General features: G+C 47.9%; 1 protein-coding gene across 4 annotated transcripts in view; it reads right to left on the minus strand.

Annotated features, from left to right (window-relative positions):
* Positions 1 to 23469, minus strand: part of G3BP1 (G3BP stress granule assembly factor 1) — a 79507-nt gene that overhangs the window by 16240 nt on the left and 39798 nt on the right. For all 4 annotated transcript variants that reach the window (XM_033927102.1, XM_033927101.1, XM_033927103.1 and 1 more), the window contains exons 6-9: positions 20744 to 20846; positions 11178 to 11388; positions 2075 to 2176; positions 1568 to 1682 (exon numbers count right to left, since the gene is read on the minus strand). In XM_033927102.1, the coding sequence (XP_033782993.1) occupies positions 1568 to 1682; positions 2075 to 2176; positions 11178 to 11388; positions 20744 to 20846 (531 nt within the window). The remainder of the gene's footprint in view (positions 1 to 1567; positions 1683 to 2074; positions 2177 to 11177; positions 11389 to 20743; positions 20847 to 23469) is intronic.

Consider the following 23469-nt stretch of genomic DNA (forward strand, 5'->3'; position numbering starts at 1 on the left):
TGGACGAACCTCGTGAAGGAAGGTCGGTGGGATCCAGTGGCCCCTTGTGGGGACGGTGACCGAGACCTCCGTTTCGCCCAGAAGGAAGGGGAAGCCTCCCTGGAGTAGTGAGGTTCTCGCTCGGACCCTCGATCCGACACCGGGGACGCGCTATGGAAACGCTCCGGGGTCGAGGACCTGCGTCGCCTCGAGGAGCTCCTCGGAGATGATGCCGGGGTACGGGGTACCGACCGATGTCGGGTCGGGGACCCCTCCCCAGACTCCCTCGGCGAAAGCCTAGAGCCTCGGACCGGAGCCTCGGACCGAGGGGGAGTCAGCAGAAGCTTTGGGTTAGTGAGAGACAGTTCGGTAACCCGTAGCGGTCCCCCCGATCGAGTCGAGGGGGAGCGGCCTCGAGCCAGAGGGGGAACTCCGAGCCTTTTTTGAGAGGGGCTTCGATCTTCCCCGAGGGGTCTCGACGCGTTGCTCAGGCTGGTCCGGCGCACGCGAGGTCGAGGCCGAGGCCGGTTGAAGGTGAGCCATGGCAGCGGATAGCTCCGTTTTGATCATTGCTCGGAGCAGCTCCTGGAATACCGGCACGGACAGCATCGACGGCATGTCCGAGGCTGCGGTGCACTCCACCGGGGGCAATCTCGATTCAGAGCATTCCCGAGTGGTGGAGGCACGTCCCGAGGTCTTCGGGGGTATCGCCGGGGCCGTGGGCAAGGAACTCCCCCCTTGTCCGGCCATTGTCCCCGAGGTTGGCTTCTTTGGAGGTATGGAACCTGAGGAAGGAAGAGGGGACTTACCCGGGGCCGAAGACTTCAGAGAGCTCGGGGTCTTCGAATTCGAGTCCAGAGGCGTGGCCGACGTACCCGAGGCCGAGATCGAGGCCGAGGGTTGATCGGCAGCAAATAGGTCCGCCATGCGGGCCCGTCGTCGTCGGAGCGCCCGGTGTTGGAAGGTTGCGCACCGGGGGCAAGTTTCTGTTGGATGATCGGCCCCCAGGCAGAGGATGCACCAGCGATGCGGGTCTGTAAGTGATAGAAGACGCTCGCACCCGGTGCACTTTTTAAAGCCCGTAACGGGCCGGGACATAGGAAATCCAGGCGACCGCGGCCAATCAGGCCACGCGGCCGCGACGGCCCGGGAGCCCCCGGATCGCGAGGAAAGAGCGCAAAAAGCGTGATGAGCAGGGAGAAGAAAAAATTTTGTACGCACAGCGACTTTTAATGAAGAAAAACAACAAATCGCGGTGCAAAGAAGGCACTGGGGCAGAGCTAAGAAAAAATGTGTCTTCTTAGCACAGCGGAAAAAAACGAACTGGAGACCACAAGGAGGGGATGCGCCCTCTAGTGGAGCAGGAGGCACACATGCGTGGTGCAACACAGCAAGCTTGAATCTTCAATCAAGTTTGCTTGAAATGCTGTCCGCATCGGGGCTCCGTAGATGACGTCACCCCACATGTGAGAATATCATGCCTGCTTGTCCTGGGATAAAAGAAGTTATGATTGTAAAGTAAAAAAAAATCCCACCACATTAAGAGCAGATCTATTAGAGAACACACAAAAGTTCCTCATTCTATTACCTGGTCGAGGGCCTCTTGGTGGCAGAACACTGGGTCGTTGTTCCCTCACCCTCTGATCTCTCTGTGGTGGCCTTTGCGGTGGAGTCTGGGATTCAGGCTTGGGTTCTGAACGAGGCTATAAGTCAACCAATGTTAAGAAATTAGCTCAAACTAGAATATTTTTAAATATACTTTAAAAGTATACAGAAGTTCTAATGGGTCTGGGAGATGACTAGCTTCAAACATTCCTTATTGATGCTGAAAATTTCAAAGTCACTATTAGCTGTTGTCTGTGACAAACACTACTATAGTATTAGTTTGAAAATGTGACTTTCCTAAGTCTAAACATTGGCATGTCTACAGCTATTAAATAGATACTAGAGAATTAGGGAACAATTTTTGGTCAGTTTGAAGCCTGAAGAAGTTTACAGCATCTAGAACCAATTATATGAAAGACACATTTTTGAGTTACTATTTATGTGCATCCTTACAGTAGTCTGTACTCTTTTCTAAAAGCAAGATACTTGCCTGCGAGACAGGTATTTTGACAACATGAGGTGGTATTCCAGATACAGGGACAGCTCCGCTAGGGGGGAGGTTCTTGCTGGTCACAGATGCCCAGGAGAAGGTCTGTAAAGGAACAGCATTAAGAATGCTTAAACACACTATAAGTTTCTTTAATTCCCTCTCGGAAATGTGGTCAAGCAGGGGTAAAGAGAAGCATATATCAAAAGCTGTAAAATTAGAGGTGAGAATTTAATAATAATACAGTGGTGCCTCGCATAACGGACGCCTCGCACAGCGAACGCTGCGCACAACGAACTTTATGTCTTGATCCGTACAACGAACTTCGTTTCACACAACGAAGTCGCCCGAGCTGCATCCTTCCGCGCAGGCACTGCGCTTAACTGCCCTCTCTCCGCCTGGTTCCCTCTTGCCCCCCCGACTCCCCGACACGATCGGGGCAAGAGGGAGCTCAAGCCCTCTTGCCCCCCCCGACTCCCCGACACGATCGGGGCAAGAGGGAGCTCAAGCCCTCTTGCCCCCCCGACTCCCCGACACGATCGGGGCAAGAGGGAGCTCAAGCCCTCTTGCCCCCCCGACACGATCGGGGCAAAAGGGAGCTCAAGCCCTCTTGCCCCCCCGACTCCCCGACACGATCGGGGCAAAAGGGAGCTCAAGCCCTCTTGCCCCCCCCGACTCCCCGACACGATCGGGGCAAGAGGGAGCTCAAGCCCTCTTGCCCCCCCGACTCCCCGACACGATCGGGGCAAGAGGGAGCTCAAGCCCTCTTGCCCCCCCGACTCCCCGACACGATCGGGGCAAAAGGGAGCTCAAGCCCTCTTGCCCCCCCGACTCCCCGACACGATCGGGGCAAAAGGGAGCCCAAGCCCTCTTGCCCCGCCGATTCCCCAACTCCCCGACAATATCGGGCCAGGAGGGAGCCCAAGTCCTCCTGGCCACGGCGACCCCCTAACCCCACCCTGCACTACATTACGGGCAGGAGGGATCCCAGGCCCTCCTGCCCTCGACGCAAACCCCCCCTCCCCCCAACGACCGCCCCCCCCCAAGAACCTCCGACCGACCCCCAGCCGACCCGCGACCCCCCTGGCCGACCCCCACGACACCCCCAACCCCCTTCCCCGTACCTTTCTGTAGTTGGCCGGACAGACGGGAGCCAAACCCGCCTGTCCGGCAGGCAGCCATCGACGGAATGAGGCCGGATTGGCCCATCCGTCCCAAAGCTCCGCCTACTGGTGGGGCCTAAGGCGCCTGGGCCAATCAGAATAGGCCCGGGAGCCTTAGGTCCCTCCTGGGGGCGGGGCCTGAGGCACATGGGCCCAACCCGACCATGTGCCTCAGGCCCTGCCCCCAGGAGGGACCTAAGGCTCCCGGGCCTATTCTGATTGGCCCAGGCGCCTTAGGCCCCACCAGTAGGCGGAGCTTTGGGACGGATGGGCCAATCCGGCCTCATTCTGTCGATGGCTGCCTGCCGGACAGGCGGGTTTGGCTCCCGTCTGTCCGGCCAACTACAGAAAGGTACGGGGAAGGGGGTTGGGGGTGTCGTGGGGGTCGGCCAGGGGGGTCGCGGGTCGGCTGGGGGTCGGTCGGAGGTTCTTGGGGGGGGGGCGGTCGTTGGGGGGAGGGGGGGTTTGCGTCAAGGGCAGGAGGGCCAGGGATCCCTCCTGCCCGTAATGTAGTGCAGGGTGGGGTTAGGGGGTCGCCGTGGCCAGGAGGACTTGGGCTCCCTCCTGGCCCGATATTGTCGGGGAGTTGGGGAGTCGGGGGGGCAAGAGGGCTTGAGCTCCCTTTTGCCCCGATCGTGTCGGGGAGTCGGGGGGGCAAGAGGGCTTGAGCTCCCTCTTGCCCCGATCGTGTCGGGGGTGCCAGGGACTACACGGAGTCACCCACCGTACCACCCGATTCGGGTAAGCACAGGTATCGGTGGGTGGCTTATTTGCGGGGGGGTGCCTTATTTTACATTTTTTTCTAAAAAGGGGGGCTGTCTTATTTGATGGCCCTGCCTTATCATCGGGGAAACACGGTAGAAAAAAAAAAAAAATGAACAGTTAAGTCCCAGTTTTTGCCGCTGAGACTCTGCCCTCTCACTGTAAAATTAGACTCTACTTAGTCTGTCTTTAAATTTAAAAAATGTGTGTTGTTTTAAAAAACAATTATGTTTTTAGATGTATCTAAATAAAAATAATAACCAAAAATTTATCTTTTTTTATGTCATCTTAGCATATTTTATGCTACAGAACGAATTATTTTTTTTAACATGTATTGTTATGGGAAAACGCGTTTCACACAACGAACGTTTCACATAACAAACTTGCTCCTGGAACGGATTAAGTTCGTTGTGTGAGGCACCACTGTAATAATAATTTTTTTATTTTTTTAATAATAATAATAATAATAAAATTTGAGGCATTTGTTTACGTCCTTAAGTTCAAGTGTGCAAAAGGTCAAGACACTTCTTGTGAAAAGTATATTTTGATAAAGCCATAAGTGAACAGAAGGAAACATTTGATTTGTTTTCCTTGAGCCCAACCAGATCAGTCCAGAACCAACATGCTATGCCCATAACCAGCGGATAGAGCACCATGCATCTCTAATACCCCAGTATTCTTCTAATAAAGCAAGTAACAAATCCTACCCATCCAGTAAACTTATGACTGAAGTGGGGTGGCAAAGTCATCCTCAGCCAAAACTTAGATGCGACAAAACAGTGCTGCCTGGAACCTGCTATCCAATCTTACCACAAGCAAGGTGATTCCAAGACAACAGAACCAGGGGGAAGGAAGGCTTCTGAACTAGTCTCTCATTGGACCTGGATGAACCTTAGATGGTAATTTGCTTTCCTTTAGTCCCTCCAGACCGGCATGGATGAGTATGTGCACCCCGACCAGCAGATGGAGACAGAGTAAACTGAACGAAGCCTCCTGGCTATATATCAGCTGTGCAGTCCCTGAGAAATAGCCAAGCTGCCACATCATAAACCCCAAAGACGATACTAGCCATGCTTCCCTTCCGACGCACCAGGATGTCCACACGGTAGTGTTGCACAAATGAATGCAGAGACGGCCTTACAGATACCCACTGGAGGCACCAGAGAAGACTCAGCCCAAGAAGCTTTGAGAAAATTTGGAACAGATTTCTTCTGAAGAATATAGGCAAAAGCGATAGTCTCTTTGATACAGCACACAATGGTAGCCTTAGAAGCACTGTCCCCCTTACGAGGACCCGCTAAGAGGAAAAAAGATGATCCGATTTCCGGAACTCCTGGGTCCACTGAATATAAGAGTAAAGGACCAGATAGACATCCAACTTGTGCAACCGCCTCTGTTCAAATGAGCCCTCCCAGCTACCCAAGACCAGGAGGACCATGGACTGGTTGACATGAAAAAGGCGAGACCACCTTCGGCAGAAAGGAAGGAATAGGTCGTAGCACTATCCGCTCCCTAGAAAACTCCAGGAAGGGGGGGGTCCTACAAGAGAAAGCCTGCAGCTCAGCGTCTCGCAGAAGTAATGGCCACTAGGAAAAACGCCTTGAGAGTAAGGTCCTTCAACGAGCAGGAACCCAGAGGCTCAAAGGGAGGGCACACTAGCACAGACAGGAACAGGTTGAGATCCCAGGCCGGAACTGAATGCCGAAGCAATTTAGCCACCATCAAAAAGTAAACCAAATCCAGAAAAGAAGTTAAATGCTTACCCTGGAGCAAACTGCGAAACGCAGACAAAGCTGCAAGCTAAACCCAGAGAGAAGAGCAGGCCAGACCCCTATCCAGGCCTTCCTGCAAGAACTCCAAAATGTGAGATAAAGAGGTGTGAAAGGAAACCACTCCATGCGCAGCACACCATTCTTCAAACCCACACATAAGCCCGAGACATGGAAAGCCTCCAAGATCCCAAGAGAGTAGAGATCACTTTATCTGAATAACCTCTCTTACCTAGACGTTCTCATGAGCCAAGCTGTAAGACTCCGGGACCCAGATCGAACACTGGAATGGGGCCCCAAGTTAGAAGATTGGGCGAGAGGGGCAGATGAACCAGACCCGCATATCACGGGCACTTGGGCCAATCTGAAGCCACCAGGATCACGCAGCTGGGGCGCTGAGCAATGCAAAGGACTTTGCATCAGCACCTCGACCTGAACATCCCTGCGCCGACTGAAGAACCGTGGCGCTTTGGCATTGATCTTCGTGTCATCAGGTCCATGACTGGCGGACCCCCAAGACTGCACAATCAACTCGAAGGCTGCAGGACTGAGATGAATCTCTGCCCACAACATGAGTAGAGCAGCCTCCTGCACCACCAGACGACTGACATAAGCCACCACCGTGGCATTGTCCGAGAGAACCCGAACAGACTTGCCCGTCAACAATGTCTGGAACGTTAGCAATGCCAGCCGGATGGTTCTGGTCTCCAGAACACTGATCGACCAAGATGCCTCCTCCGGAGACCAGCTGCCCTGAGCTCCCCAACCAAGGAGACTGGTGCTTGCGAGAAGCACTGTCCACTGGAGCTGGTCCAGACTCATTCCCTGCACCAGATTGAAAGACTGTAGCCACCAACAGAGACTGTGACAAACTAACCCCCGAAGAGGAACGGGCGAGTCCAAATTGTGTACCTGGAGCAACTACCGCTGAAGCAGAGCAAGCTGAAGTGGGCACATGTGAGCCTGGGCCCACCAAACTACGTCCAGGGAAGCCAATTCGACCCCAAGACCTGGAGAAAAACCTGTGCCCAAGGACAGCAGGAAGCCATCAGAAGACGAATCTGACAGCAACTTGACCAATCGGGCCTCTGGCAGGAAAACCTTCCCCAAGCTGGTGTCGAAAAGAACCACAAGGTACTCCAGGCGCTGAGACAGAGCCAACCGGCTCTTGGACAGGTTGACTACCTATCCCAGTGACTGTAGAACTCCACAACCCGAGCCATAACTCAGGAACTCTCTTGAAAAGACTTTGCTCGGATCAACCAGTTGTCCAGATAGAGTGAACCAGAATGCCCTCCTTTGCTCAAGATCGCCACCATGACTACCATAATCTTGGTGAACGTCTGCGGGGTTGCGGCCAGACCAAAAGGAAGCGCACAAAACTGGTAGTGCCATGTCAAGATTGCAAAGTGAAGGAACCGCTGATACGAGGCGCAAAACATGCAAGTAGGCCTCAGTCAGATCAAAAGAGGCCAGAAATTCCCCTGACTGAACTGCCAGAATGACAGATCTCAAGGTCTCCATGCGAAAAGACAGAACTCACAAAGCCCTGTTGACGCCCTTCAGATCCAAGATGGGCCAAAAAGTCCCCTTTCTTGGGCATCACAATGTAAATCAAATACTGGCAGGTGCCATACTCCTGCGGAAGCATGAACACTACCTCTTTGAGATGTAGCAATCTTTGAAGCGTCTGGTGAAAGGCCCGCTTCTTCCATGCCACCTGACAAGGAGAAGCAAGAAAGTAATCTGGCAAGGAGCAGGTAAACTCCAAAGCATAACTGTCCCGAATCACCTCCAGGACCCAGTGATCCACTATGATCTCAGCCCACCCTTACTAAAAGTCTCACAACCGAGCGCCCATAGGAACCAAGGGGGGCACCTGCAAGGAGTCTTTGGGCGGGGCGGGTAGTGGAGGAATCACTTTCCCACAGCGGGCCCCCACGAAAGGACTGTATGTGCTGAAAGAAACGAAAGACCCAGAGGCAAGAAAAGAAGCAGCCCATCAACCAGGGCGTTATCTGCAGAAATCACACAAATGCCCCCAAGCAAAGCCACCCCGTGCAGGCGAGCGGGCACGGCCTTCCAGAAGACGGGGCACCTTAGAGTCCATTGTCTGAACCAACTTGTCCAAATCCTTGTAAAACAAAAAAGACCACCGAAAGGGAAATTTAGTCAGCTTAGCCTTAGATGCCCAGAGCCACAAGGTACGACGAGCTGCCACCCAAAGAGCCATGGACTTGGCAGACGCCTGTAACAGGTCATACATGGCATCAGAATAAGCAGCAACCATCTCAATTTTCGCCACCTCCTGCTCCACCAAGGACCAGTCATCAGATTCACGGTCAAGGACACACTCGGCCAACTGAAACACGGCCCAAGCCACCAGCCCACCACATGTAGCCGCCTGGACCCCAAGGCAGAGACATCAAAATTCTGCTTAAAAAGGGTCTCCAACCTATGCTCCTCAGCATCTCGTAAGGCTGAGCTGCCCTCAACAGGCGACTTCAAGGTATCCCTTATCCCCCTCCGGGATGGGATACAGACGAGTCATGGAGTGCACAAAATGAAAAAGCGCCTCTGGTGTCTTCCACTGCACAAGGACAATATCCCAAATAACCTATGCATAGGAAATGAGCGGGATACAGGGTCGATCCCCCTAAGCAGAGGGTCCACCACACGTGGGGTCTCCTTTGTCTCCTCCTTGAAGCGCAACACCGAGACCTGAAAAATCAGCTCCTGGAGCTCGTTCCGCTGAAAAATGTGCACTGTGGCCGCATCCTAGCTGATAGACGGCACCACTACCGGCATCCGTTTTCCCCCCCTCCCCCCGAGAGGATCTTGGAGGTCTCCCAAAAGGTTCAGTCTTCGTCTGCAGAAAACTGCTCCTCAGATACAAAAACCTCATCCAAAGACACCTGCGGTCGCGGGGACTAGAGAGGAGGATGCGGGGACAAGGGAGGAGGATGTGAGGATGACCCCCAGACGCCTGAAAGTAAGCCTTGCATAAGGCAAAATGAAAATCAGGGGGAGAACCCCCTATCAGCCCAATGGGACTCATTGCCAAAGCAGAGGACCCATCCAAAACCTGGCCCTATCTTTCCAATACAAGGAGGACTGGAAAGTCACCTGAGGCTGCAGACAAAATGGAGGAGCTTCCTGCTAAAAATGGCCCCTCCGAGACCTGTAGCGGTTGGGAAGCCTGAACTGTCCCAGCCGCTAAAGCAGGCAAGCCGGTAGCAGTGAAAAGGGAATCCCCAGCAACATCGGAGGTAAGGGATACCTTATTTCGCAGACCGTTGGCGGCTGGGGAAATCCCTGCGTGGGCAGCAGGGGAAGCCTGGGCCGCTGTCAGTGAGTGAGTCACTCACAAAGGGGAAACCTGGATGCCGACAAGGCTTCCCCTTCACGGTGGCCTGTACAACGCTTTCACAGGCCGGCTGCGAGTGCCTTGTGACTGGAGCACAGTGAGCACTTTCTCCTGGTGAATGTGCTCATTGTGCAATACGCAACCTAGCTGAAAATAAAGAATGCCAGTTAACCAAAAATTCAATTACACAACCCTGAAGGACCCCTTTAGACTGGCAATGCCTCAGGATTTTTTTTTTTTTTTACACACAGAATAGACTCCACTAGCTCTGAAAGCTATATGACTTGCCTGTATCGGTGGCAAGGCTTACAACTGAGCGGACTGCCGGGCACGATGGACCACTGGTTTGACCCAGCAGCGGCAATTCTTATGTTCTACAAAATTTTGGGGAGGTGGAGGAACTGAACACGAGACCCGTAAAATGCGACACCCCCGAGGTTAGACAGGGCCCCCCAAGCTCAGTCCAGCACCAGAACTGGGACAAGGAGCCCTAAATAAATTCCAACAGCTATAACAAGGGGAGACTGGCATAGCTCACCTACCACCTGCTGGAGACTGAGAGAAGGCTGTTCGATAGTGGGAGGGCCAGCTATTAAGTACTATAACCAAAAGTTTGGTTTCAGTCTCCACTTGCTGGTCATGGTGAGCTATTACCCCCATCAGTGAAGACTGTACTGATCTGGAGAGGTTGACAAAGAAATATGGATTTCAAGTCTTCTGACTGCCCCACCGGCCTGATCACCACGGCTGGAGACCTCCGCCATATGGACACGTCGTGCAAACTCCTGGTGGAGGGACGCAGTCTGGCTCAAATCCCGGTCGCGCCTCCACAGAACCGTCTCAGCCTGCGCTACACCCACTAGTGGACAAACCTGGGATGAGCTAGCTCCCAAGGGAAAGGTCCCGGAGCCCCGATCTTATGTGCCATCTGCCAAGGGGGCTTACTGCTGAGCAGGGAACCCCTCACAAGCAGACGTTCTCCAACAGTCTGCATTCAACAGTCAAGGATGTCCCCACAGGGAACCTCCACAGTACGAGGGCGAAAACCATGAACAAAAAATACAGAAAGATCACAAAAACACGAGCAGAAAATATGAGCTTCTATAGCCTAGCTTGTAGGAAGAAAAGACTGGTGAGCTTGCTCAGTGAGGAGGTATGTAAGGGAGGAGGGAAAAAGCATTTAAAGTTTTGAGGCTTCCTACAGACCCTGGCAGGTGGAGGGAAATAACTCACTGGTCCCAGAATAAAGTGGAATTGTACAAGAATGCACAAGATATCAGGTCCAATATTAAAAGGCACTTAGGAGTAGCTCCTATCCAGCCAAGTGCCACTCACTGAGACCAACCACCAGTTCTCGCTCCATCAAAAACTACAAAGACTAGAGGACACTCGAAGTTACAGGGAAATACTTTTAAAACCAATTGGAGGAAATTTTTTTTTCACTGAGAGAATAGTTAAGCTCTGGAACGTGTTGCCAGAGGATGTGGTAAGAGTGGATAGCATAGCTGGTTTTAAGAAAGGTTTGGACAAGTTCCTGGAGGAAAAGTCCATAGACTGTTATTGAGAAAGACATGGGGAAAGCCACTGCTTGCCCTGTATCGGTAGCATGGAGTACTGTTACACCTTGGGTTTTGGCCAGGTAATGGTGACTTAGATTGGCCACCGTAGGAATGGGCTACTGGACTTGATGGACCATTGGTCTGACCCAGTGAGGCTATTCTTATGTTCTTAAGGTCTTTAATGACCTGGATATATCTGGGTGCAGAGCTGGACATTATCCGAGTAGTGACAATATGCTACTCCTTTAGCAATTCATTGAAAATATTAATTGAAACGTACAACTTGATGAGGAGTATTCCCTTTTATATAAGCATTTTAAAGTAAGAATCTCATTCACCAAATCACAACACAATTTTGCACCAGTGTGTCAGTTCTAGCACTAATGTGAAACAGAATTTGCTTCCAAGCGGAAGTACTCCAAAATGGCAAATAAAAAAAAAAATCCACATAACCACCCAAGGGCACCTGTCCATAGAATTCCTTACTCTAGAATCTTCCTGTACTGCTGGAATAGGGTCTGCGGGAGCAGGAGAAGAACACTTCTCAGCAACCTCCTCCTCAGGTGCTGGCTCCTCCAATACTGGCTCAGATTTTTCTTCTTGTACTATTGGTTCTGAATCTTGATCAAGTTCAGGTTCAGGCTCTGGTTCTGGTTCTGCCACTTGCTCTTCCAGTTGTTCATCTGTGTCGTTCACACTGAGAAAACCAGAAAAAAGAGATTAGGTTCTTACCTTGATAATATCTTTTCCAGTAGATAGGGATAATATTGCTGAACCACAGGTCCTCCAGCCACTCCTGCAAGTCCATTGCAGGAGATAATGATCATTGTTTTAAGCACCTCCTCCTTTTCATTGCTGCCCTCAGTCAGTTAGTTCCAAAGCAGGCGACAGCCCTACAGATAAGGAGAATGGGAACTTGATCTGCTCACATAAAAGAACACCATGCTCAGACATGCCATATAGCGAAAATGAACAAATGCAACAATCTTTAACAACAATAAGCTAGAATGAACAGTGGAACCCTGGGGAAAACCCCTATAGAACTAAATATTTGCAATATACAATTAGCAATAGCTGGCAGAAAATTCAGAGATGTAGCCTTCAAGCAGCAGACAATCCCGGCAGAACAGTGACAACAATATTATCAAGGTAAGAACCTAATCTCTTTTACCAGTGCAATAGGGACAGGGATAGTATGTGAACCATTGGACATACCTAAGCAGTCCCCGAAACCCCGTGTTGGAGACATAAGCATGCCTGCTAAACTGAGGCTCCAAATGGAGTCCTCCTGTGCTGCCATGCCCACTCTATAAAATTTGGTGAAAGTGGTGATGAAACAATTATTCTAGATTCTGCTCAAGAGGCAGCAACCCTTCTTGTCAAATGCTCTCAAAGAGCGAAAGGAGTCTGCTTTCTGTAGACAATGTAGGAGGATAGCCAACCTAATCCATCTTCAAATGGTAGCATTGGAAGCCGGCCTCCCCTTTTTTTACTTAACAGAGATTGTGCCGGCATTGGGGGGGTTGTAACCCCCTCATTTACTGGAAACTTCACTTTTTCCCTCTTTTTTAGGAAAAAAGTGAAGTTTTCAGTATAATGTGGGGGGTTACAACCCCCCAAACCCCCACAACACCGGCGCAATCTCTTTTAAGTAAAGTGGGAGGGGGGGTTTACCCCCACACCCCACATCAGAGCCCTTTAAAATACTGTTTTTCTTCAGCGCGCTTCTGCCTTGCGCTCAGTTGTCCGCGCTGGGTTGTCGGCACGCGCTGGGCTGTCACCAAGGAATGGTCTGCAAATGGTCTGCAAAGAGACCCCCGCATTTGTGATATGGAGGTAAGGATCCCTGCAGGACAAGGCCTGCAATTCTGAGAAACGTCTACTACTACTATTAATTATTTCTTTAGTACTACCAGACGCACACAGCGCTACACAGAGTCACAAAGAATAAGAAACTGTCCCTGCTCAAAAGATCTTATAATCTAAAAAGCCAAGACAGACAAAAAAAAAGGATGTTATGGATACAGTAAGGGGGAACGATTTTAAAAAAATTTAAAAAATAAATAAAATTTTTTAGATTGAATCAGGTTGGGCATACTGGATGGACCATTTGGGTGTTTATCTGCCGTCATCTACTATGGTTATCAGCTGGCTGGGTTGGAGGGCTGAGGAATAGAGTTAAAGATTGAAGGCTATATCAAAAAGGTGGGTTTTCAGTCTGCTTTTAAACAAGGGAAGGGACTTGATTGACAAACTTGGGTAATTTATTCCATGCATAGTAGGCAGCTAGCTGAAAGGAACGAAGTCTGGAATTGGCAGTGGAGGAGAAGTAATGGCTACCAGAAAGACCGTTTTTAATAATCAGGTCCTTGAGAGTGGCCTCCTGTAAGGGCTCGAATGGAAGTCTTGAGAGCCCCTCCAGCACAGTGTTAAGGTTGGTGAACTGGAGGCCTAAGCTGTAAAATCTGTTAACCTTGACCACCTGAACCTTCAAGAGAAAAAACCCACCAAACCCATATCCCAAGTCTTCTTGAAGGAAAGAAAGCACCGTGGCAAGTTCTAGATTCTCGTGACACCAACGTTGGAAGTAATCCCACACCTTGGTGTATACAGTGAAAGTGGCTGGCTTCTTGGCTCTCAGAAGTATTGTTGTTGTTAGGAGCCACTGACTCGAGCACGAGTCCTAGCAACTTGATGAATTGTTGATCTACAAAGAAATCTGTTTGTGCTAGTCCAGAAAGGTCTTCCAGTGTCATCCCCATGGTTGTTTTCAACGTGTCCAGCCATCTGATTGCAAATCACCCTCTTCGCCTGGTTCCTTCAATCTTCTCAAACAGGATGTCCTTCTCCAGTGATCTCTCTCTCCTGATGGTGTGACAAAAATAAGGCAGTCATAACGTTATCATTTGGGCTTCGAGTAACATACCCAGTTTGATCTCTTCCAGAATAGATCTGTTAGTTCTTCTGGCAGTCTATTGGCACGCCTCAAATCCTTCTCCAGCACCAAAGCTCAAATGAGCCAATCTTTCTTTCTTGTTTCTATAGCATCCATATTTTGCATCCATAATTGACCACTGAGAAAATGAGTGCATGGAGAAGTCTGATCTTCATTTGGAGTGTTACCTCTTTGCCTTTGAATACTTTGTCGCAAGTACACCACCAAATCCGAGTAGTCCTTCTGGCTCAAGGTCAAGCGCTCAAGAGCTATGCCGTAATACCAAAGTGCTCTGGATCTTGTAGCATGATCAGACCCCGAGAGAGAAGCCCTTTGAGTGGCTAAAGCCTCAGAGGGGGACTGTCCAGAAGATGCACTAGATCTGCGTTCCAAGGGCACCAGTGCCAGTCCAGAGCTACCAGGATGTCTCGCTCCAGGTGCCAGGATACTCTTCTCTGGAGTCTGCTATCAAGGGCCATGGTGGGAACATGCACAGGAACTTTCCGCAGGACAACCAGGATGTTGATCCCCATGCTTCTAGGCTCATATCTGTTGCTGAAGACGACTGCTTTTTTGTTCTTTGCCTTCACCATGAGGTCAAATGTTAGTATGTCCCAGTGGTTAACTGTCTGAAATACCTGAGGGAGAGAATCCACTCTCCCGGGTCCAGAGTTTGTCTGCTAGGAAATCCATCTTCACATTTTGCATTCCGGCAAAGCTGGCCACTGAAATGGCCAGAAGATGAGCTTCCGACCAGCTAAAAAGGACCTTAGCCTTTGCCTCCTGTTTAAGCCTAACACTCTTGGTGCCTTCCTTCCTGTTGACATAAGCCACCATGTGGCATTGTCTGAAAACACTAACTGCCTTGTTCATCAGCCAGGGCTGAAACTGCTTCAGTGCTAGGTGGATGGCTCCGAACTCCAGACTGTTGATGGACCAACAGTGGCGAGATGAGACCACCAACCCTGAATTGGATGATCCTCACAATAAGGATGGCATCTGTTGTTAGAGTGGTCCAAGAGCCAATCTGAAAAGGCATCTCTGAAGTCAAAAACCATGGAGAGTCACCAGACCATGCTGCAGCGGGCAGCTGTTATCCAGGGAAGTAGAATATGCAGAGTCCCTCTGCGGTGACCATCAAGACAGAAGGGAGTGCTGTAGACGGCACACACGAGTTCTTTACCAAGGTACTGACATGGATAACCTGGACATACAGATGATTCAACTGGACATACTGGCCTCACTTGTGTATGCTGGACACTACATTTTCCTATATTTTCCCATATTTTCCTATATTTTCCCATAGCCAGGCCCAGCCTGTACCTTGCTGTCTGTAAACACCTGCAGCCTTTGCAATGCTAACGTTTTTGTCTCCATTCCCTGCTGGGAGGATATTTCTCCAAGGTTCTGCTGAACTGTTATCAGTGCTGTATGACTTCATATGCCAGGCACCCTGGAAAGCCATAAAACTTTTATAATGAGCAAGGATCCCTGCAGGACGATGTGGGTGTAGCGAGATGAGAGAACTTGGTACCAAAACATTTGCTCCCTGTCTCTGAACCAAGTTATGGGAACCAAGCAGCTGAATTGTTGAAAGGTCACCTTTGCCAACTTTCAGCATACAAGGACACCACCCCAAAGATGCACAGACTAATTAACATCTACATATCTCAGCGCTGTAGAAAGAAAGTTCACCAAGAGTTCTCTGTTTCTGCAAGCCCCCCCCCCCTACTGGGGAGGGGGGTGGAGGTGAGAGAGGCGTGGACTGAGAGGAGGAGTTAGATTTACATTATTTTATGTACCAATAAGGAATTACATAACCAGAATTCGGGGATGTACTTTTTGGAACAAAGGAAGAATTTCTCTGTATAAAATACATGTGCATTCTAGGTAAAGCTAGAGAGATTCACTTACTTATGCTACGGGGATCTGCTAGCCCCCTGCTAAGCATATGGGTGCAAGTTCTTCTCTCCATTGCATATTCTGAACTGACAATATATTTTTCTGATATGTCTCTGCTGCTGTAATACTGTAAGTTTTTATACTAACAATAAATGAATATAGTCTGCTTTGGAAGATACAATGCCGTCTTGTAGTTATTCCAATGAGGTAAACAAAGCAGCCTTTACTTCAGTACCATTTCTATTGTGCAGCCATTGAACCCAGGACCTGAAGATAGTCCCAGGCTGACAGTCAGTTGTGCCAGGAGAGCTGAGATTTGACCCCCAAGGCTTCTGTATACATGCCTCTGAAAGAAAAACTCATCCCTTCTCTGTATTAAGCTGGACACCCAGATACTCCAGCAACTGGACTAGCTGTATTTTAAGTTAACAATCTTGCCCAGACTCTGAAGAGTCATCGGGAAGGCCTGAACAACTCTCTGTTTTCTCCTTCAAGGGGGCTCTGATGAATCAGTCGTTCAATTAAGGGTGGACTAGCCAACCTATTATGCAGAGGTGGGCTGCCACCACTAACAGAGCCATGGCAAGACCAAACGATATGGCCATGAACTGAAAATGCTTCTCCAGGACATGAAAACGAAGGAAAAGTCTGATCTGCAAAGAAGGGAATGTGTAGATGTGCCTTCATTAGGTCCAGAGCTCCTAGGAACTCCCCTGGCTGCACTGAAGCAATGACCAACCGAAGCGACTCAATGCGAAAATAAGGTACTTTGAGAGCCGTGTTGACTTACTTGAGGTCCAGGATTGGTCTCCAATCTTTGGAGCCTTTCTTTGGCACTACGAAATATATGGAGTATTTGTCAAAGCCCGAGTCTGTAACTGGCACCCGTTCAATTGCCGTCTTGATATGGGTGGCTTTCTCCAGTCGGTCTGCAGGGGAGTCCACAAACCAGGAAGAGAGAAGACGGGCAAACTCTTGTAGCCATCCCTGATAACTTCTAGCACTCACTGATCAGTCGTGATAGCTTCCCATGCCTCCAGGAAGTCTCACAGCCAGCCTCTGATCTTGGATGGAGGGTTTAAACCTAGCATCATTGTGATTTCTTGGGTTGACTCCCTGAGCGAGAGGTGGAGCTTTGAGGCTTTCTATTGCTGGTGAACCTCTGCCATGGGTTCTGAAAGGAACTCTGGGACTAGAATCCAGAAGAGAATAGGTGTGAATGGACCCACGAGTTTGCCCCTCTGTAGCCTGAGATCTACTGTCTGGAAGTGATTTTGGACAGCAGTCCTGGACGCTAGCCATGAGATCATCCAACCTCTGACCGAGTAACATTTGGCCTTTGAAAGAAGTCTGCCGAGACTGGCTTTGGATGTAGAGTCCCCAGCTCAATGTCTGATCCACAAAATAAGCAGACACTTTGCCCACCACCTATGCAATTTAGAGTGGCATGTTTGGGCAACAGAAAAGGCCGCAGTAGCAGCCTTAACCACCAGAGACAAGGCCTCAAACTGCCTCTTTAGCAACTTGCCCAGTCTGCAAATCCTGTTGATCCTTGAGCACCATGCCTCCCTCACTGGGTAGGGATGTGCACTTTGTCACCTGAGCCACCAGAAAGTCCACTTTAGATATAGCAAACATCTACTGGAACTCCTGGTCCATAAGATACAACATGGACATGGCTTTTATCACCCTAAGGGAGCCCTCAGGGTTCTCCCAGGGCTCAGAAATCAGAACTTTCATATTCAGATGCCATGGAACGGCAGACACTGCTGAGCAGAGAACATTGGGCAGTAGGCTGAGGAGGATCAATTTTAAGCTCGTTCAGAGAGACTCAATAAGATCAGTCAGGGCAGCAGATTTGAATAGTTTGCAAACAGAAGGATCCTCACCCTGATCTACAGTAGCATTTACTCCCTGGTCTACCTCACTCAGAACCGCATCATCCTTGGCTGAGGTTTTACTCTAAAAAGCATCCAGATCATCCTCCTCAGTGACTCCATCCGACCAACTATGAGTCTGAGGGAGATGCAGATTGAAATATGATATTGCTTAGATAACAAATCTTAATAAAACTTGAAACTTGTCTTCTTAGCAGAACAGATGTGGGACCATGGGAAAGCTGCGCAGTTGGTCACTCTCCAGTTGACCCAGAAGGCGTGCTAGCCATGCCGACATAAGCCTGCCAGAGCAAGTTCACAAGGTCAAATGTAAAGGACATAGAGGCCTGAGAATCCCCTACCAGAGGAGAATTAGAGTGCTTTCTTTACAATCTGGGGCCATCAAAGCCTTTACCAGGTGCTGGCGCCATATTCTGGAACTCCGAGACACCAAAAATGTCCTCCAACCATCCCAATAATTTTTTAGCAGCTTTGATGAGGCAGAACACATGATGCAAGGGCACTCTTACGGTGTCCAAATAGCAAACTTCACATTAATTCATGTTATTGGAGCCAGGACTCCATCCCTTGTGGTTAGAATAAAAAAACGAGGCTTTTTAAATAAGTTTGAGAACTTTTCAAAATCGGGAGAAATCCAAGATGGCCATTGCCAGGCTTTCCCACTGAAAAAATGGCTGTAATTTCAATAGAGGTAAGCAAACACTAGCAATTTTAGGATTTTTAGGGTAGGGAAACAAGGCTATCTTAAAACTTCCAAAAACAGCAATTTCAGCCCTCCCCCACCACCCCAAACCACTCTGTGGGCTGCGTCAGTCTAAGCAGATAAGAACCAAACTTCCCAATAAAGTAAAGGAAGAAAGGATTTTTTTAAATTACTAACTGAAAGTAGAGTAGAAGATTGAAGGGAAAGGGAAGGTATTAGATTCTATGCTTAAGCAAAATCAGAGATACAATTCAGGATTACTTAGTTCTCAGGAGATTTGCAGTGCTATAATCACATTTGCTCCCATCAAGGTTGTGTCCTAGGAAATGAAAGTATCTCAAGAAAATGACCTCTCCCAGCTAGACTCTGGTTCAAAGCAACTATTTTAATGGTTCAATGTCAAGCCAAATCCTTAAGATTACTAAACTACAGAGAGCTAAGCAGATGCAAGATCTTCTAGTAGCATTTCTCAACTTCTTCAAGCCAAGTACCCTTGTCCAAACTCTATCCCAGACCCGCCCAAGCTCCGCCCCAGACCCCACCCCCTTAATAGTACTAATTGTAATGCAATTTCTTCCATTCATTTTTCATATACATACACAATATAATCTTATTAATACATAATGGTAACTACAAAATTTAAACAACCCACAAAACACACTGTACGCAGGGAAATGAGAAATTAGGTTCTTTCTTTTAGACTCTCCAGACCGGTACAGCCTTCACTGATCGGTAATAGCTCACCATGACCAGCAGGTGGCCTAGAGCGTCTGGGAAGCCTGAACTGTCCCAGCTGCTAAAGCAGGCAAGCCATCAGCAGCAAAAAGGGAATCCCCAGCAACATTGGCAGTAAGGGAATCCTTTTTACTCTGACTATCGGCAGATGGGGAAATCCCTGTGTGGGCGGCGAGGGAAACCTGAGCTTCCCCAATGTCAGCTGCGGGTTCACAAGACACTCGAAGGGGAAGCCTGGATGCCGGCACCCCATGCCGACGAGGATTCTCCTTCGCGGCAGACTGCACAGTGTTTGCACGGGCTGGCCACGAGTGCCTTGCGTCTGGAGCACAATGAGCAATTTCTCCTGGTGAAAGAGCTCATTGCGCAATACACGACCTACCTAGAATACAAAGTGTCAGTTAGCAAAAAAAAAAAAAGCAATAAGACAAGGGAAAGCTCCCTTTAGACCGGCACTGCCTCAGGTTTTTTTGTTTGCTTGTTTTGTTTTTTTTTATAGAAAAGACTCCACTGGCTCTCAATGCTATATGCCTTGCCTGTTTTGGTGGCAAGGCTTACAGCTGAGGCACCTCTACAAAATTTTTGGGAGGTGGGGGAAGTGGGGGGGGGGGCTCAAAACGAGCCCAAACAGACTCCAAACAGGGCCTCTCCAAGTTCAGTCCGGCACCAGAATGGGGTCAAGGAGCCCTAAACAAATTCCAACAGCTCACAAACCACCTGCTTTTAGACTAAGAAAAGACTGTTAGATAGAGGGAGTGCAGGTATTAAGTAATATAACCAAAAGTTTGGTTTCAGTCTCCACCTGCTGGTCAAGGTAAGCTATTACCCATCAGTAAAAGCTGTACCAGTCTGGAGAGGATGACAAAGAAATTTTGAATTATTTAGTAGTTTACCCTGCTCCCTTTATATATATTGTATGCTCCATCATTTAAAAACACCACACATGGAAGAGCTCCCCATCACTTTCCATCATACTCATACAGTCCCTACGTTTCCAATAGCAGCCCAGCCTACCCCAACACAGATCACCACTCAGAATGTTGGAGAATGGGTTTGATTTTAATTTGTGGACTTCGTATATACGAGGGCCATTCAAAAAGTATCAGACCTTAATTTTTCTTGCGTAAACAAATAAAGCTAGGGAAGAGTGGTTTGGTACACATATGTAGGTGACCCTAATGCGCATGCTTGAATTTTTTCCCGCCTACTGAAGCTGTCAGTCACTGGTAGTCTGTTGATGAGTGAGAAGTATAAGTGAGTGCCATTGAATTTTCTTTTTTGACAAAATGACAGAAAAATTTGACCGCTACTGCATTAAATTTTGTGTAAAGCTTGGCGATTCCCAAATGGAAACAATCCGCAAGATTCAACAGGCCTTCGGGGACAAAGCAATAAGCACCACACATTGGTAGAACCATTTCAGAGATGGCCGCACATCAGTGAAGAGTGAAGCATGTTCTGGTAGGTGACGGACCAGTTGCCAGCAATCTCAAAAGAGGCGTTCCAGCGCTGCTTCCAACAGCGCCAGAACCTATGGAAGAAGTATATGGCAGCCCAAGGGGACTATTACGAAGGAGATTAGTGTAAGATTTTTGTATCTGAATACAAGTATTTTTTATGAATAAAGGTCTGATACTTTTGAAGAGCCCTCATATTTGCCCCAGACAACACTTTATAGTCTAAGTTAGCTGACCTGTGGTTGACTTTAATGTGCCAAGTTTCTGCCGTTTAAAGTTCCAATTTTTAAAAAACCATTAAGTGTTCTACAACCCTAATGACAGAAAAGTTCTAAATACTACATTTCAGAAGTAAATAACACATGCATAGTAAGAACCTTTATACAGATAAAGCATACTAAAGCAGCGTAGTAAAATTTTACCTTCCAGGAGTATCATAGTATGTCCCAGCATCATCTCCAACATCTCCAACTACTTCAGGAGTCTGAGACCTTTCTTCAGGTTCATCTACTTCTTCATCAGATTCTGCCACAGAAGACCATAAATTTAGATTTATCTGGTGTGCACTCAGTACACATGATTTTCAGGATACTGCATTTTGTTTATTGTAGCAAAATTCCTTATGTACACTTACCGTATATACTCTAATATAAACCAGGATTTGGGGGCCAAAAAATTGGCCCAAAATGGGGGTACCGGTATTCGAGCCAACAATACACCCCCTTCCAAAATTGACGGCTACCGCCAGCAGGCTCTGCCCTAGCCTCATACCTCTACTGCCGATCCCCGGTGGAGGTGCAGTGGGCAGGAGCAAACTTTCCGAGTTCCTGCCCTGCTGTTAACTGGCTGCTGCGAGCTTCTTTGGCCACTGAGCAGCACAAGCAGGTGCGCTATTTGGCGCTGCTGCTCAATTCTGAGCAGCTTCCTTACAGGCTCCTGCGAATTTGCATGAGAATATTAAGCCGCCCAACTTATATTTGAGTCAACCATTTTTCCTCCTTTTGGGGGGGAAAGGGGGGATGTCTCGATTTATATTCGGATCGACTTATATTTGAGTATATATGGTAAGATATTCACGGATGTCACTGTAGTCTAGACACACAGCATTCTGAAGTTAGTCTATGCACACAATACAGACGCGACAACTGAAACATTACCCTGGTCTCCAGACTATCAAGGTACATTTTATTATCACAATTCATCCTTCAAAATTTCCAAATCTAAAATAGATTAGAATTATTCAAATACTCAGTTTTGGCTTAAGCACTGAAGTGGACTAGATCTCAGATATATCTTGAATCAAAGGCAACAGCAGAATAGAATGACAAACTGAATTACAAAGAACATTCTCCAGAGACAAGCAGGGGAATTGTAGTCACACTTGTTGGTGAAGTACTAGATTGATTCTATGTGTCTCCCATAGCAAAAGTAAGCTTTTGGCTTACTGAGCATGTGCAGGAACTCCCACTTTCTTTTTTTTTAATTTATTATTTATTCATTTTATCAATAAATTTTACAAGCATCAACTTGTTCTAGAAATACAGAGAATGAGGCATTAAAATAATAGGAAAGACAAAGGGAATTAACAACATCCCCAAATATAAGCAAATTATTATTTCTTCATCAGACTACAAAACACTGGGGGGAATACAGAATGATAAGGAGATCATCAATAAATGAATATATAACATTAAGGTATAAGCTTAGCAGGTTACATCATCATCTAACTTTTAATCATCCCTGAATTTCCTAGACCAGCTTCTTAGTATCCAAAAAGGCTATGAGTTGCTCTGGAGCAAAAAAAACATATTTTGTTCCAACATATTTAACTAAACATTTACATGGGTAACTTAGCAAAAAGTAGCCCCCAAAGCCTTAACTTCTTGTCTCATATTCAGGAATAATTTCCTGCATTCTTCAGTAGACTTAGTCACGTCAGGAAGACCCACATTCTTTGCCCCAAAAATAAAGCTTGAGAAAACGCAAAAAAACATTCGCATTACGGAATTTAGGTCTTGTTCAAATACAAATGAGACAAGAAGAGTAGGGCGAGATAGAATTTCTAAGGATTTTTCCAACAAGACAGATAGGTTATTTAAATCATTAATTTGTCTATTTTCAGCTTCCGGGAAGATAGTAAATATGATTTATGGGCGACATAACTTCAGATGGAAATGTTAAAATTTCAGACAAATATTTTTTGAACATGTCACCTGGTGTCACTCCTGTAGTTTTAGGAAAATTAAGGAACCGAAGATTTAACCTTCTGTTAAAATTCTCAATCTGTTCAATTTTTCTTAGCCAAGTTCCCAGTTAATTGTTGAAGGGAAGATATTTCTTTGTTAATCAAATCAAATTTATCAGTTGTTTTTTTTTTAATGGATTCTACAGTATTTGTTAAATCGTCAATTTTATTCACAACCATAGAGGACGATTTGATTACTGCAGCTTCCAGCCTTTGTAGCATACACCAGATGCCATCCAGGGTAACCACTGCAGGGGAACTCCTCTCTCTCACTCCGAGTGACTTGAACATCGGCAACAGCTCGGCTCTCTCTTTGCGAGTCTGCAACAGCTCTCCCGGGGTTGGAGATACCACAGCGTTGATGAATTCTGACATCGGACGCTGTGGAAGCAGGATGAATGGAGGAGACAAAGATATCTCAGGCCCAAAAGCTTCAGAGGCTCCTTCCTCTGAAGCCAAAGCAGGCTGCTCCACTCTGATTGTAGATGGGGTGCTACAAACCGCTAATAGCTTGGTATTGGATTGAATATATACTTATCCAAGCAGGTTTCTGAGACCAATCTCCTCTCCACATTCCTATCTAATCTAATCCTTAGGTTTGTATACCGCATCATCTCCACGTTCGTAGAGCTCGACGCGGTTTACAGTAGGAGAAATAGGAAGGAACTACAACAGAGGGTTAGAGGTAGAAGTGTGAAGAAAATTTAGAGGACTTGGGATGCCAAGATATAAGAGTTTCCTTGATTCCTAAGTTGGAGGGAGACTTACATTTTTTGAGAAAAGCCAGGTTTTCAGATGTTTGCGGAAAACTTGGAGAGAGCTCAAGTTCCGAAGAGGGGAGGTAAGATTGTTCCAGAGCTCAGTGATTTTAAAGTGGAGGGAGGTCCCTAGCTTTCCTGTGTG

The sequence above is a fragment of the Geotrypetes seraphini genome, chromosome 18, assembly GCF_902459505.1.
Source record: "Geotrypetes seraphini chromosome 18, aGeoSer1.1, whole genome shotgun sequence".
NCBI lineage: Eukaryota > Metazoa > Chordata > Amphibia > Gymnophiona > Dermophiidae > Geotrypetes > Geotrypetes seraphini.